The sequence below is a fragment of the Poecilia formosa genome, unplaced genomic scaffold, assembly GCF_000485575.1.
Source record: "Poecilia formosa unplaced genomic scaffold, Poecilia_formosa-5.1.2 Scaffold32, whole genome shotgun sequence".
Taxonomy (NCBI): Eukaryota; Metazoa; Chordata; class Actinopteri; order Cyprinodontiformes; family Poeciliidae; genus Poecilia; species Poecilia formosa.
Window position 1 is genome coordinate 656428 of NW_006799971.1, and position 12232 is coordinate 668659.

The 12232-nt window shown below is 39.8% G+C and overlaps 1 protein-coding gene across 10 annotated transcripts in view; it reads right to left on the reverse strand.

The window, feature by feature from the left end:
* fat1a (FAT atypical cadherin 1a) overlaps positions 1-12232 on the reverse strand; it is a 97062-nt gene that overhangs the window by 36398 nt on the left and 48432 nt on the right. For 8 of the 10 annotated variants that reach the window (XR_476029.2, XR_001661783.1, XR_001661784.1 and 5 more), the window contains exons 7-9: positions 11089-11157; positions 10552-10691; positions 124-399 (exon numbers count right to left, since the gene is read on the reverse strand). Coding sequence is in view for 6 of the 10 variants with exons in the window: in XM_016670287.1 (XP_016525773.1) it covers positions 124-399; positions 10552-10691; positions 11089-11157 (485 nt within the window). In the remaining 4 variants the exon portion in view is untranslated. The remainder of the gene's footprint in view (positions 1-123; positions 400-10551; positions 10692-11088; positions 11158-12232) is intronic. The other 2 variants (XM_007549603.2, XM_007549602.2) reach the window with 1 other exon arrangement.

The following is a 12232-nucleotide window of genomic DNA, read 5'->3' on the forward strand; positions in this document are numbered from 1 at the left end:
TATTTTTTTCCCATTTTTGGCATAGTAATACAGCCTCAAAGTAACTCAGATCAACCAAATGTAAGAGGATTATTTTTGTCTCAGCGAAGAAGTGCTCTTCTTAGTGTTCCAGCTGACTCCTACCATCACAGTGAGGATGTGGCGATGCATGGTCTCATGGTCCAGCCGCTCTGTGGTGAACAGGATGCCCGTTCCTGGGTCCAGCCGGAACTTGCGCAGGCTGAAGGGATCAGTGCTGCTCAGGAGCGTGTAGGTCAGTTTGTTTTTCTCGTCTCTGTCCACAGCGCTGATCTGCAGGACCTCGGTGCCTGCTGGCTCATCTTCAGGGACGTTCACAACGTACACCTGCTGGGTGAACTGTGGCCGGTGGTTGTTGGTGTCGATGACCCGGATGAGCACCTGAAGGAGTAAAGCAATTGTAACAAATAAGATGGTCGGTAAAAAAAATCTGAGTTGACTGATAAACAGCTTGGACTTGTACTTGTATAGAGTTTTATCAAGTTCAGAGTACCCCAAAGAACTTCACACTACAGTCAGTCATTCACCCTTTCATACACACACACACACACACACGCACTCATACGCTGAGTGAGTGTGAGCTTATGTTCACACTTAAACATAAGAGTTAAAGTTTCTGCTACATTTATTAAAGTAAGGGCATGGTATGGTAACTGAAATGAAGCAAGCATTTGCATGAGGCTTGAAAGCGTTTTCATAGACCTTGATGTTTTTCACAGTGACAGTTTTCACAAATTGTCACAAATCAAAATTTAGGGAGTGGCACGCATTTGTATTCACCCCTGTCAATTCTTGAAAACATATCTGTGGTGGAAAACAAACACAGTAAAATATGGTGGTCACATCAAGACCACCATGAAACATCAAGGTGATAGCATCAAGCTGTGAGATACTATTATTATTATAGTATAGCAAGAAAGGGGAAGATGGACAGAGCTGAGAGGAAGACGGATGGATCTAAATAGAAGGCAAAGCTGAAAGAAAACTTGTTAGAGGCTCGAAAAAATGTGACACTTGTGTGAGGTTCATCATTATGCACTAGTTACTGTTGGTATGTCATAAAGTTCCCCCAATGCAGCTTTGTTGGTAACAAAGTAAAAAGTGAAGAGTCCGAAAGGTTTGAATATTTTTGGAAGTCAAAATAGATTTGACTAAAAATCTGTCACCAATCAACAGGCAGATCACTAATCTGCCTGTTGATCTCCAGCTCCATTTATCTCTCATTTGTGAAAAAGACCCTGAGATACTTAAACTCCTCCACTTGGGGCAGTATCTCTTCTCTGAACTGGAGAGGGAACTCTACCCCTGTGACTCATGACCATGGCCTCGGATCTGGAGGCAATGATCCTGTTCTTGGCTGCTTCACAGTGGAGCGAACCGCTCCAGTGAAAGCTGTAGATCATGACCTGATGAATCCAGTAGGACCACATTATCTGCAAAAAGCAGAGACTTGATTCTGAGATCACCAAAGCGGATCCCTTCAACACCTTGACTGCACCCACAACTTCTGTCCATAAAGGTTATGAACAGTGACCATTGCAACTTTGACAGAGTCCAACCCTCAGTTCAACTTACACACCGCATTGTGGACCAAGCTCTGGCACCGATCGTACAGGGACATAACAGCCCATGTTAAAGGGCCTGGTACTCTATCTCACACAGGACTCCCCAAGGAACTCAGTCAAATGCTTTCTCCAAGTCTGCAAAGCACATGTAGACTGGTTGAGAGAAGTCCAGTGTTCTTTCTCTGCTCACATAAATACATTCTAACTTTTGTTATTATAAAGGCCCAGATATCTGCATTGATACCTAAGACAGAAAAGCTTTTAGTGAACACCACTTGATTCTAAACAACAAAATCAATGCATCAATAAAACGTTGCAAGCTTTGTGCAGAAGTGTTTATTTGAGAAAGGAATTTATGAGTCAGACTAAAGAACTGACGATATGTGAAAGGGAAACTAATAGTTGCACAAAAAGATTTATTTCATTATGTTGTGATGACTAAAGGAGTCAAAACATGCTTATATGTCTTTGTTAAAAGGAGAAACTGCTGAAACAGCATATACACAGAATCTTGTGAAAACATTGGATGCCATACAGCAACCTGCAAGTTTTCTAACACATTTGGGTATATTCAATTTTAATATCAATTATGAACAAAAAATAAAATAAAATAAACACCAAAACCCTTCAAATGTCTCAAAACTTAATGTGAGGGGTGGGCCAGATATTTCACACATGGATGTCAAAGACTGGTAGATTACCTCAACCAACAGATTTTAATCTCAGTGATGCATCTATGAAGTTCAACCACAGGGTCAGTCTTATTATTTCAGAGTAGGTGGTCCTAACTTTTTAACCTAGCTCGTTAACAAATGATTATCGATAACTTAATTGATAATGAGTACAACAAGAGTGATTTTTGTTATTTAAGTGAAATAAAACCGCATTCGATTCAGATAGAAATTGTGATTAGGTAAACTTCTCTTCATAAAAAAATAAGTTTTTTCACAACTGTTCTAACTAGCTTTTTTTTGTATTGGAAAATGTGTTACTGTTCGAGTAATTAATCTTTTGCTAATTCTAAACGAAAAATCTAATGCCTCCAAACTGTAAAATTCCTCTGAGAGCATGTTTTATCAACACCAGCCATTTGTCTACTGGACTTCCGACAGAGGATTACGGAGAGCTGCCGGAATGCCATCTTTGCTTCCCAGAGCAGCGAGGGGCTCCCACCCTTGCCAAACATGGGGAACAAAGGGATCAGCCGAGATTAGACACCTGCATACCAGACACCAGGGGGTGATGCCATGTAGGAAAACCGTTGAAGCCGAGCTGCAAGGTGCCGGCTCGGTGGAAGCGGGGCTGTCCAGGACACAAAAGCCTTGAACAGGTGGCCGCTCACTAGCTAACCAGGGCTTGTCAGATCTCTGGTCTAAACAATTGGCCGCTTGGTTTGTGGCGCTAAGAGTGTTTGTTAGTCATTGTGAGCTGATACAAGAGACAAATATAGCCTCAACCTGACAGGACTGATAACATTTACAATCTGCTGTGTGCTGTGATGTTGGCATTGCTACTGAGGCCCACAGATGTCATCTTGCAGGGGGAGCGCCGGGATGCATGCTGTCTGTCAGAGCCGCGTTCTGGCTGCACGCCACGGCTCCTCTGTTGTGAGCAACCCCATATCACGCTGCTAATCGGGACGTGAAAAGTTAAAACAAGTGTGTTTATTCTGAATGAATGTTAACTCTGAGGAAGCAAACAGTGTGACAATCTGGTCTCACTCCAAGCTCGCCTTCTGATGTTGGGCCAAGCGATGTATAGCGCCAGATCCCTGGTGTCTCCAAATCCACCTTTTCTACACATGGAGCATGCACCCAACCTCCCACCCACACCAAAACAAGCACATCAATTCTGCACTTTTACATGTGCCTCCACACAAAAGAGGCTATACAACAGTTCTCAATGTGGCCAGCAACAGATAACGCCTTTTTTTAAAGCAAAGAGGGGTGGAAAGAACTGATAGTGCTGCGAAGAAGCTGAAAGGAGTGAGACCTGGTCACCTCCATCAACAGTACATCTATCTACAGTGCATTATAAAGTCTCACAAAAAGCCTATTTACCTCCACATCAAACATATACACACACAAACTCACATTTCTCCTTTTGCAAGGAAGACTGAAGCAACATTTCAAAGGCACTTTGTCTCAATGCATCACACAGCAGTATGATGCAGCCTGACTGCACTGGTGTAAAGAAAGCTCTGTAGTCTTTGTGCACGACTTCCAGAGGGAACACGACTGGGTCTGAGAAACAGACATGACAGATGGAGATACTGAAGATTAAAGAAAAAAGATGAGAGTCAGGGAGATAAGAAACAGTAAGAAAAACTAAGAAACGCTCAGGGTGACGGTCAAGTTTGGGATTAAATGAAAATCAACTTGATAACTTGTAAAGGGGCCTGTGGGCGTGAATGAAAAACAAAATAAAAGCATTATCATATTTGATAGTCAAAGCAGCAAAATATGTATTTCTAACCGGACTTCAACTGAAATATAAAGAAAGCATAGGTAGGTATAACAAGGGATATAAAATATCCTCAAACAAAAGTCTGTCTTCCAGAGCAACACCTGCTTCCTGTCAGCAGGTGACTTCTTTTCATACAAGCCTTCAAAGTACAGATATTTAAAAAAAAAATTAAAAGCAAGAAATAAAAAAAATAAATAAATAAAAAAATAAAAAAAATCTAAAGCTACCTGAATCACAATTGGCCAATTTGTTGTTTGTTTAAAACATATTTTTTGAAACACTTTTCTGAAACAAAAACAAACAAATAAACAAAAAAAACACCCACTAAAACAGGAAGGCACGATCATTTATGAATCAGTAATCACAATGGAAGTTTCTACTGGAATATGTCAAATATTCCAGTATTTGACATATACTGGACTCGTGCTACAAAAATCATCTATTCTTCAAAAGTAAATGTGAGCCTCCAGATTTGTCACTCATATAATAATATATAGTTATTGTTTCTGTTGCAAATGCATTTTGCAGGGATGGATTCTTGGAAAAAATTCTTCTAAAAGTGAGAAATAGCCTAAAGCCGACGAATAAGCGTACAGCCTCAGCTTCAACAGGAAGTCAGACTATCGATGAAACGATCTGCAGGTGTGTAAAAAGTACATCAAGTAAGAAAACAATTTCTTCCTAGAGATCCACAGATCTCACTTGTCTCCACCAAAGTTTCTACTTCATATTCATCCACGGTATCTAACTGTAGCATCTTTGTTTGTTTTCTCAGTGTCTGAGCTAAATGGCGGTGAGAAGTACAGATGCCTCATGAGTATTTCCTGCTACCCACCACCTGTTCTTCCTGGGTGTGACATTAGTGTGAGGTCACACACTTCAAGTCTAAAGACATGTTGTGACAAAAAAGAACTGCAGACTTACTCGGTTTTAGTGGCTGGACAGACGGTGTCTGTAGAGTAACATTTTGACAGCTACTGCTTCATGTTTTTAGTGAAGTAAAACATGAACTCGTGAAGAAAAGTGAGACTTACAAAACTGAAGCCTAGTTTAGACAATATAATGTAGTTTATTACGATAGCATGGTTGGAAAGGTGGGAGGGTTGAACCTAATTGGTCCTGATACTGGAAAAAGTTCTAAATCTGTTGTTGGTGATAGTGTGCCCTATACATGTGTCAGATCTATTCAGTCTAGTTCTATGCGTTGTGCTCTGCGTAATGTTATGCTTTATTATTTATTTTATTTCATATTTAGAACTACAACTTGCACTTTCTTAACTATTTGAAAATAAAGGTTTGTTGCAGTTTATCTTTACAAGAATTTTTGTCAGTTTCAGTTTTTTCAATATTTATTTTCCATTGGCTGTTTTACTCTTAATTGTACTGACTGAGCAAATTAAAGCTGTTTTACATGTTTGACCAAGCTTGTGAAGCTGTTGGTGTATTTAAAGTGTGTTGTTCTGATGCAGAGTTAGTAAACACATTTGTAATTCAGTACATTTGTGTCTGTGTTTAAAAAAAGAAACATCTCAAGTCAATTAAATTTTTCTGTATCAGATCAGCATCAACTGATATGAAACCTCAGATATCGGTATTGGAGGTGAAAAAAGTGAATCAGTATAAATCGATTGATCCCTACAAACTACTGCTGACAATTATCCTGACTTCTTTCTCCTGATACAACAACATATAAATCTTCACTTTATGAAGTCAAATGTAAGCTACCCCCATTTTGGTCTCGAGTTGTCTTTGTGTTAAGCGTTGATGCCATCATTCAACAGTAACATCATCAGTTTGCTGCAGGTTTCACTTACATTCTTGGCTGCCTTGCATTCTCTGTAGCAAACCCAAGCATTACTAAAAAATAACAGAATATAAGAAAATATGCTCTCTAAAATCAATACCCAGGCAATAGCTGTAGCTGGGAATGAACTGCAAATGAGCACTGAGGAACAATAATCACCTCTGATGCTCACGGCAGCAAAAATATGTAATTATAGCAAACCTTCAAGTGAGATATATAGAAAGGCTTTGTAATGTGGGCTAAGATAACAAGAGAAACAGGAGACCAGGAACAGATTGTGAGCAGAACAGCTTGAGGTACTTCTCAACGGCCAAGGCAGGATGTTGTATAGCTTGAGAAGAGGGAGGATAGTGGAGGGGAGGGGAGGCTGGGCCGCATGCCGAGGCTGCCTTGTTGGCGCGGCTCCTGGCTATGAGGTGCCCGAGCTGGAATGTGGCTCCCCTTGTCTTCATCAGCTGATTCTTTAGAGATGCCTTCATAGAAATACGATGGCCGAATGAGAAGTACACAGAATCGTGGCCAACTGCTTCCTGCAGACTTCCCACAGACCAGACTTCATTCTACTGTTATTACCAATGAATCCCTGGAGCCTTAGATCTGATATCTTCTATATTGTTTTCAGATCAGTTTACTGTAATTTGAAATTATTCCCAAATACTACATGGGAAGAAATTTAAAACAGAGCCTTATAAAGCATGAAACTTCCTTTGTGCGATATCCAGAACAGGGCATGAGGGAACGTTCTTTGTCCTCGTTGTGCAGGAAGCCAAGTCCCCTGCCAGGTGGTAGGTTCCGGGCAAAGCCAGGCCACTGGCACAGAGCGATCAACAATGTTCCCAAAACAGGATTACCACCACCCACAACCCACTGAGGTCCGGCACTCCTGCTTACTCTTGAAGCTGATCATCGGTCTTTCACATCTGGCCTATAAATGCAGAGCAGCTCGAAGAGGCTCAGAGGGAGCACAGCAGAAAGAAACACAAAGAAGACTAGAGAGCGAAAGAGAACAAAAAGAGAGGAAACAGTCATAAGAGAGAGAAAATAGGCCAGCCTGTCTGGCAGCACAGCCTCCTCATGACTTTGATTTGAGGAATAGATAAGTCTAACTTTCAGCTTCACGAGGTACAATGTGTATGACAGTCTAGATCTAATTTGCAGGGGGGGAGGGGGAAATCAGTGTTTCTGTCAAAGCAAATCCCATGCTGCACCCAAACAGAGTAAGTTCAGAGATAACAAACCAACCATTGTTTGATTTTTTTACTGTCCCTTTCAGTTGCACCATATTGTCCAAAAAAAAGACATAAACAACCTGACACAATCTTCACTGTAATGTGACCCGTCCATTAATCTGCCAAATCATCTTGTTTTAGCAGGTAAGTAACGTACAGCTGTGGATTGACAGAGTGAAAGAATCTCTAATGTGTGACTGGGCTGGCCCAGTCTCCAAGTTTTTGAAAGTTGAAAAAAAAAAAAGTATTTTCCAGATAGGTGGACCTGTCACATCTAACGTCTACCAGGTCATGCTATCAAAACACTTTCTTCATTGAAGTAGCTGTTGTTGAGTGAAAAAGACTGTTACCTATTTTCAGCATCAGTAGCTGTGTTTCCACTGACCACATAATTATGCAATTTGACATTTCAAAAATAAATACGCCTAATGGAACCACGGCAATTTTGAGAAACCTCTCCTTTTTAATAAAAATATTGGCTGCTTGAATGAGGTGATTCTTTGGCCATATTGAAATTAGATTATTTCACAAAACATTTTTTTGGCATCAGATAAGTCACATGATCTACAACAGAAGGTAGGTGTGGTGTGTTTTTAATGACATCGTTTAAATTCACGTGTGAATTTAATTGCTTTTCTTATTTAATGGAAACACCACAATAATGTTTTTTTTTTCCGACATTAAAGGAATATTCACAAAGTTTTGCGCACATTTGTAATGGAAACACTGCTAAACTATTTAACACCTGAGCAACTACCTGTCTCCTCTCAAGTTTTAACGTGGAAACAACTGTTAATTTTCCAAGATTCTTGCAGAAAATAATGAATATCTGGTTTGTGAACTGGTACGATCCTTACCTGGTCTAGTTTATATTTGTTGTGTCAAGGAGTACAGTGGCCAATTGCAGCAACTTATTTCGCAATAAATAGTGTGTGTAGAGCAGAAATGTAGTATGTCCTCTCCCAACCAGCTGACCCACAGTAATCGGGGTTTATATTGTCACACACATGAGCATTCATCAGCAGAGGAGCGGATCAGATGCCGCTCTGACAATACACATGTTACACATGTTTAAACCTGAGCTGTGAGGGAAAAGCTGCCTGCTGCTCTCAGTTACTTCATTTGTTCTGTAACATCTGGTTCGAAGGCACAATTTAGACCAAAGTAATTTATTTTATTTGCCAGTTTTGTCTCACAAATGAGGAATTTGACTTTGGCCCTCCTTTGGTCTCCATAAAGCCATTTCAAATAAAAAATACATACAAATATTTTACTTATTTTCATTTAAAGGGAAATAAAAATAGAAGTTTTTTTTCTTTTTTTTTTTCCCATCAACCTATTTAAATTCTAGTCAATTCACAGCAATTCAATACTGTTCAGTTGAAATTAGCTGAGACCAGTTCAAACTCAGGTTGTCATTTCAGTTCAACTCAATTTAACTGAACTCAGTTGGTTCAATTTATTTTCATTCATTTCAAATCCAAACTAATTCACCTCTAGGTAACTTAATATATGTTCTAATTCAATTCATTTAAGTTCAACACAGTTCAGTTAATTCCAGTAAGTTTCAGATAAATTCAGTTTGACTCAGTTCAATTCAGTTAAATTAAATTCAACCCACTTCAGCTCAGTCAATCTAACATATTTTTTTATGCATTTAAGTGCATTTCTTTCAGCTCAGTTAATATCTACCTGGTTTAAATAAGTTCAGTTCATCTAGTTGATTCTACTAAGTACAATTCAATTAAATTTCCATTTTCCTCTTTCATTTAATTCATTTCAGTTCAGTGTAACATCAAGTTATTTCAGTATTTTTATATAAAGTAAAATGGTCCATTTTATGTACATGTATTCTAAGTGAATATGACTCAATCCGCTCAAGTTGAGGCATGTTATAATGTCTTAAATGAAATATAATTTAATTTAGAGAATGATTAATGATAAAATGCAATTTTTAAAGTTGGTCAACAAACGAGCCAGACTGATAGATTTGAATCTCTACAACACTTCAGTCTCATTCTTGTTAAAGGCATCATGCAGAACCACAGCAGGACACTGTGAAGGAGAAGTGAGTTAAACATGATGAGACCACCAAACAGACTGAGGAGCCATTGCCATCTGCCCCGACCTTTAAACGTGAATAATCTCACTTAAAATGTCACAGCGTAAAGTGTTGCTAAGGGGCTTTTAAACAACTTTCTGTTGCCAGAGCTTCTGACAAAGTACGCAAAGGAGAGAAAACATCTCAGCTGAGCAAACAGGAACCGTGTCGCTGTTTTTAAGGGTTTGCTCTAAAGGACATGCTGCTTTGGCGGACGAGCTCCAAAATGCCAGCAAAGACGCGCCTCGTCCAAGGCTCAGTGGAGCACCACAGCCAGATGATGAAAGGCTGTATTCATACGGACTGACAACAAATACATTATTTTCCAGCAATAGTCCTCTGAAGCCCCACTTTGAAGGACAAAGAACGAAAGATTTTGAATGTCACCGTCCCGCATGGCCCAAACTACCACGTAAAAAACACAGAAAATCTCATGGACAAGCATGACCATCGGAACAAAAACTGGAGGCGGCTTGCACACTTAAAAAGCTTTTATTGTGGCACTTGTGGTGTCAGCCGGGGTGCAAGGAAAGCTATTCCATGTTTAGTTATTTGTTTATTCAGAAAAGGCAGCTTCAGGGAAGATGAGGGGAATCTCACTGATTCAAGGAGAAGCACAGCAAGTGATGAGGAGCTCAAAAATCTACACTGGAAACACAAAAATAGGGATGCACCATATCGGATCTTTGGTTGATATCCGATATGCCGATATACTAAAACTCATTTGACCTATAACCAATACCAATAGCGATATTTTTTTTTCTATATTTACTTATTGAAACTATATGGCTTTCTCTACTGTGGAATTAAAATACTGCATTATCTTTGTCGATTTAGCCTGCAACCAAATGCTAATGCTTAAAGGAGGCTGAAAATGATGCAACACTTTCAACTTGCATTATGGTTACGTACAAAAACAACACCTTTTATATCGGTGAGTTATTTTGATGGAATGGCTGTTGGTCAATATTAAATTTTACAGTTAATATTGGCCGATACCGATACCATGCTGATAATATTGTACATCCCTAAGAAAAAGATTTGGTTACAACTCTGCACCAGAAATGACTAAGAGAAAGACCAATGCTGGAGCAAAGCTCCCAGATGAAGTATTCTTAAAGAATGTTCTCTCATTCTTTAAGAATGAAAGAACAGATTTAAACCTAAAAGCGTATTTCAATTTTTAATTTTTTTTAACCTGTTCACCAGTTCAAAGGAGAGATCGCATCATAACATCATTATCACCCAACAGGTCATTGGATCTACTAATAACCCGTCTCTCAACTCCCACCATTCCTCACATGAGGAAAACAGAACCATGACAACTGCCTCATCAGCCTCCAACTGTTTCATTAGTGTTTCAATTACCTGAGTGCTGACAGTTCGCGTCCCATCTGTGGCTTCCACTGTCAGGTTGTAATTTGATTTCTGCTCTGCGTCCAGGGGCTGTGCAACAATCAAGGTTCCACTGGCCTTGCCCACGTCAAAGCGGCTGTCGTAATTACCACCTGCGATTTTTTTTTTTTCATGCAAACAACGGGGGAAAAAAAGAGAAAGAAAAGATTAGAGGCAATTCCTGATGTAGCTGCATCTATTTTCACAAGGTTAGAGAAACTAAAAGAGCAGAACATAAATATCAATGTTTAACACACACACAAACTAATGCTGATCTTACTAATTAGCTATATTGATTTGCTTTTAATAATTGATTTAAATTAAATATCAATACCGTGGTCAAACTAATATGTTTGTAGCAACACCATACACATTACACGTTAGCAGATGAAACCTAAAACTGAAAACATCAACCGCATGCCAACCACAACCAACAGGTAGCACCAGAGACAGACAACGTCACACGATCTCTTAATACAGCACAGCCTATTAGGAGATCCCAGCAGATACCTTCTGCTGTACAGTTGTGGTCACAAGCCATCTGAAGGATGTAAAACATCTCAGAATCCTCACTGCCGTCTTGCAACAATCCAACCAAATAGAACATTCCAGAGAAAGAGGGAAAGCAATGAAAAAGCACAAAGAGGAGGAGAAGAGAAAAAGGAGGCGTGTCAGTCAGACATTGATTAGAAGGAAAACGGGCGAAGGGAGAAGGAGAGGAGCCGGCATTTCTGTTTGAAGGAAGGCGTTTTAAAATCTTTTCATGTATACAGTGGATGTTGAGAGTTAAAAAGGGACACTTAGGAGAAGAAGAATTATGTTTGGACACTCAAAAACACCGCTTTGTGGTAAAGTGTACTTAAACAGAAAAAAAGAAGAGGAAAGTAAATTAATTAAGCTCGTAAAGGGAATGGCAAATTCAATTGAGTCACACTATCAAGGACAAAAACAGTGACTGAGGGAAACTGTGCGGCTTCAGAGTGATTATGTGGCAATATGTGTTCTTATTGTTGACAAAAGTGCCATGGAAATATCAGTTTTGAAGGGAAAATGTTGTTTCACCTTTTCATTTGTTTGTTTCTGGACTAATAGCTCAGAAAGCAAAATGAAGGTGGTGTTAATCAAGACAATAACTGATACATATTCCCTATTTGTGTCATAAATTTGAATTTTAACCTGATTTCTTACTTTGTTCATCTATTATTGTGATGCAAGGTTTAAGGTTGTACAGGAGGCCCTGTCTGACGTTCTTAAAGGCTGCTGATCGAGCATCTCAGTTTGTCCTCTGAAGTTAGAACTTTCTAGTTGCTTCTTTGGGATTGGATGGTGGTGGTAACAGGTTGGGTGGTGGTGGTAACAGGTTGGGTGGTGGTGGTGACAGGTTGGGTGTTGGTGGTAACAGGTTGGGTGGTGGTGGTAACAGGTTGGGTGATGGTGGTAACAGGTTGGGTGGTGGTGATGACAGGTTGGGTGGTGGTGGTAACTGGTTGGGTGGTGGTGGTAACAGGTTGGGTGGTGGTGGTAACAGGTTGGGTGGTGGTGATGACAGGTTGGGTGGTGGTGGTAACTGGTTGGGTGGTGGTGGTAACAGGTTGGGTGGTGGTGATGACAGGTTGGATGGTGGTGGTGACAGGTTGGATGGTGGTGATAACAG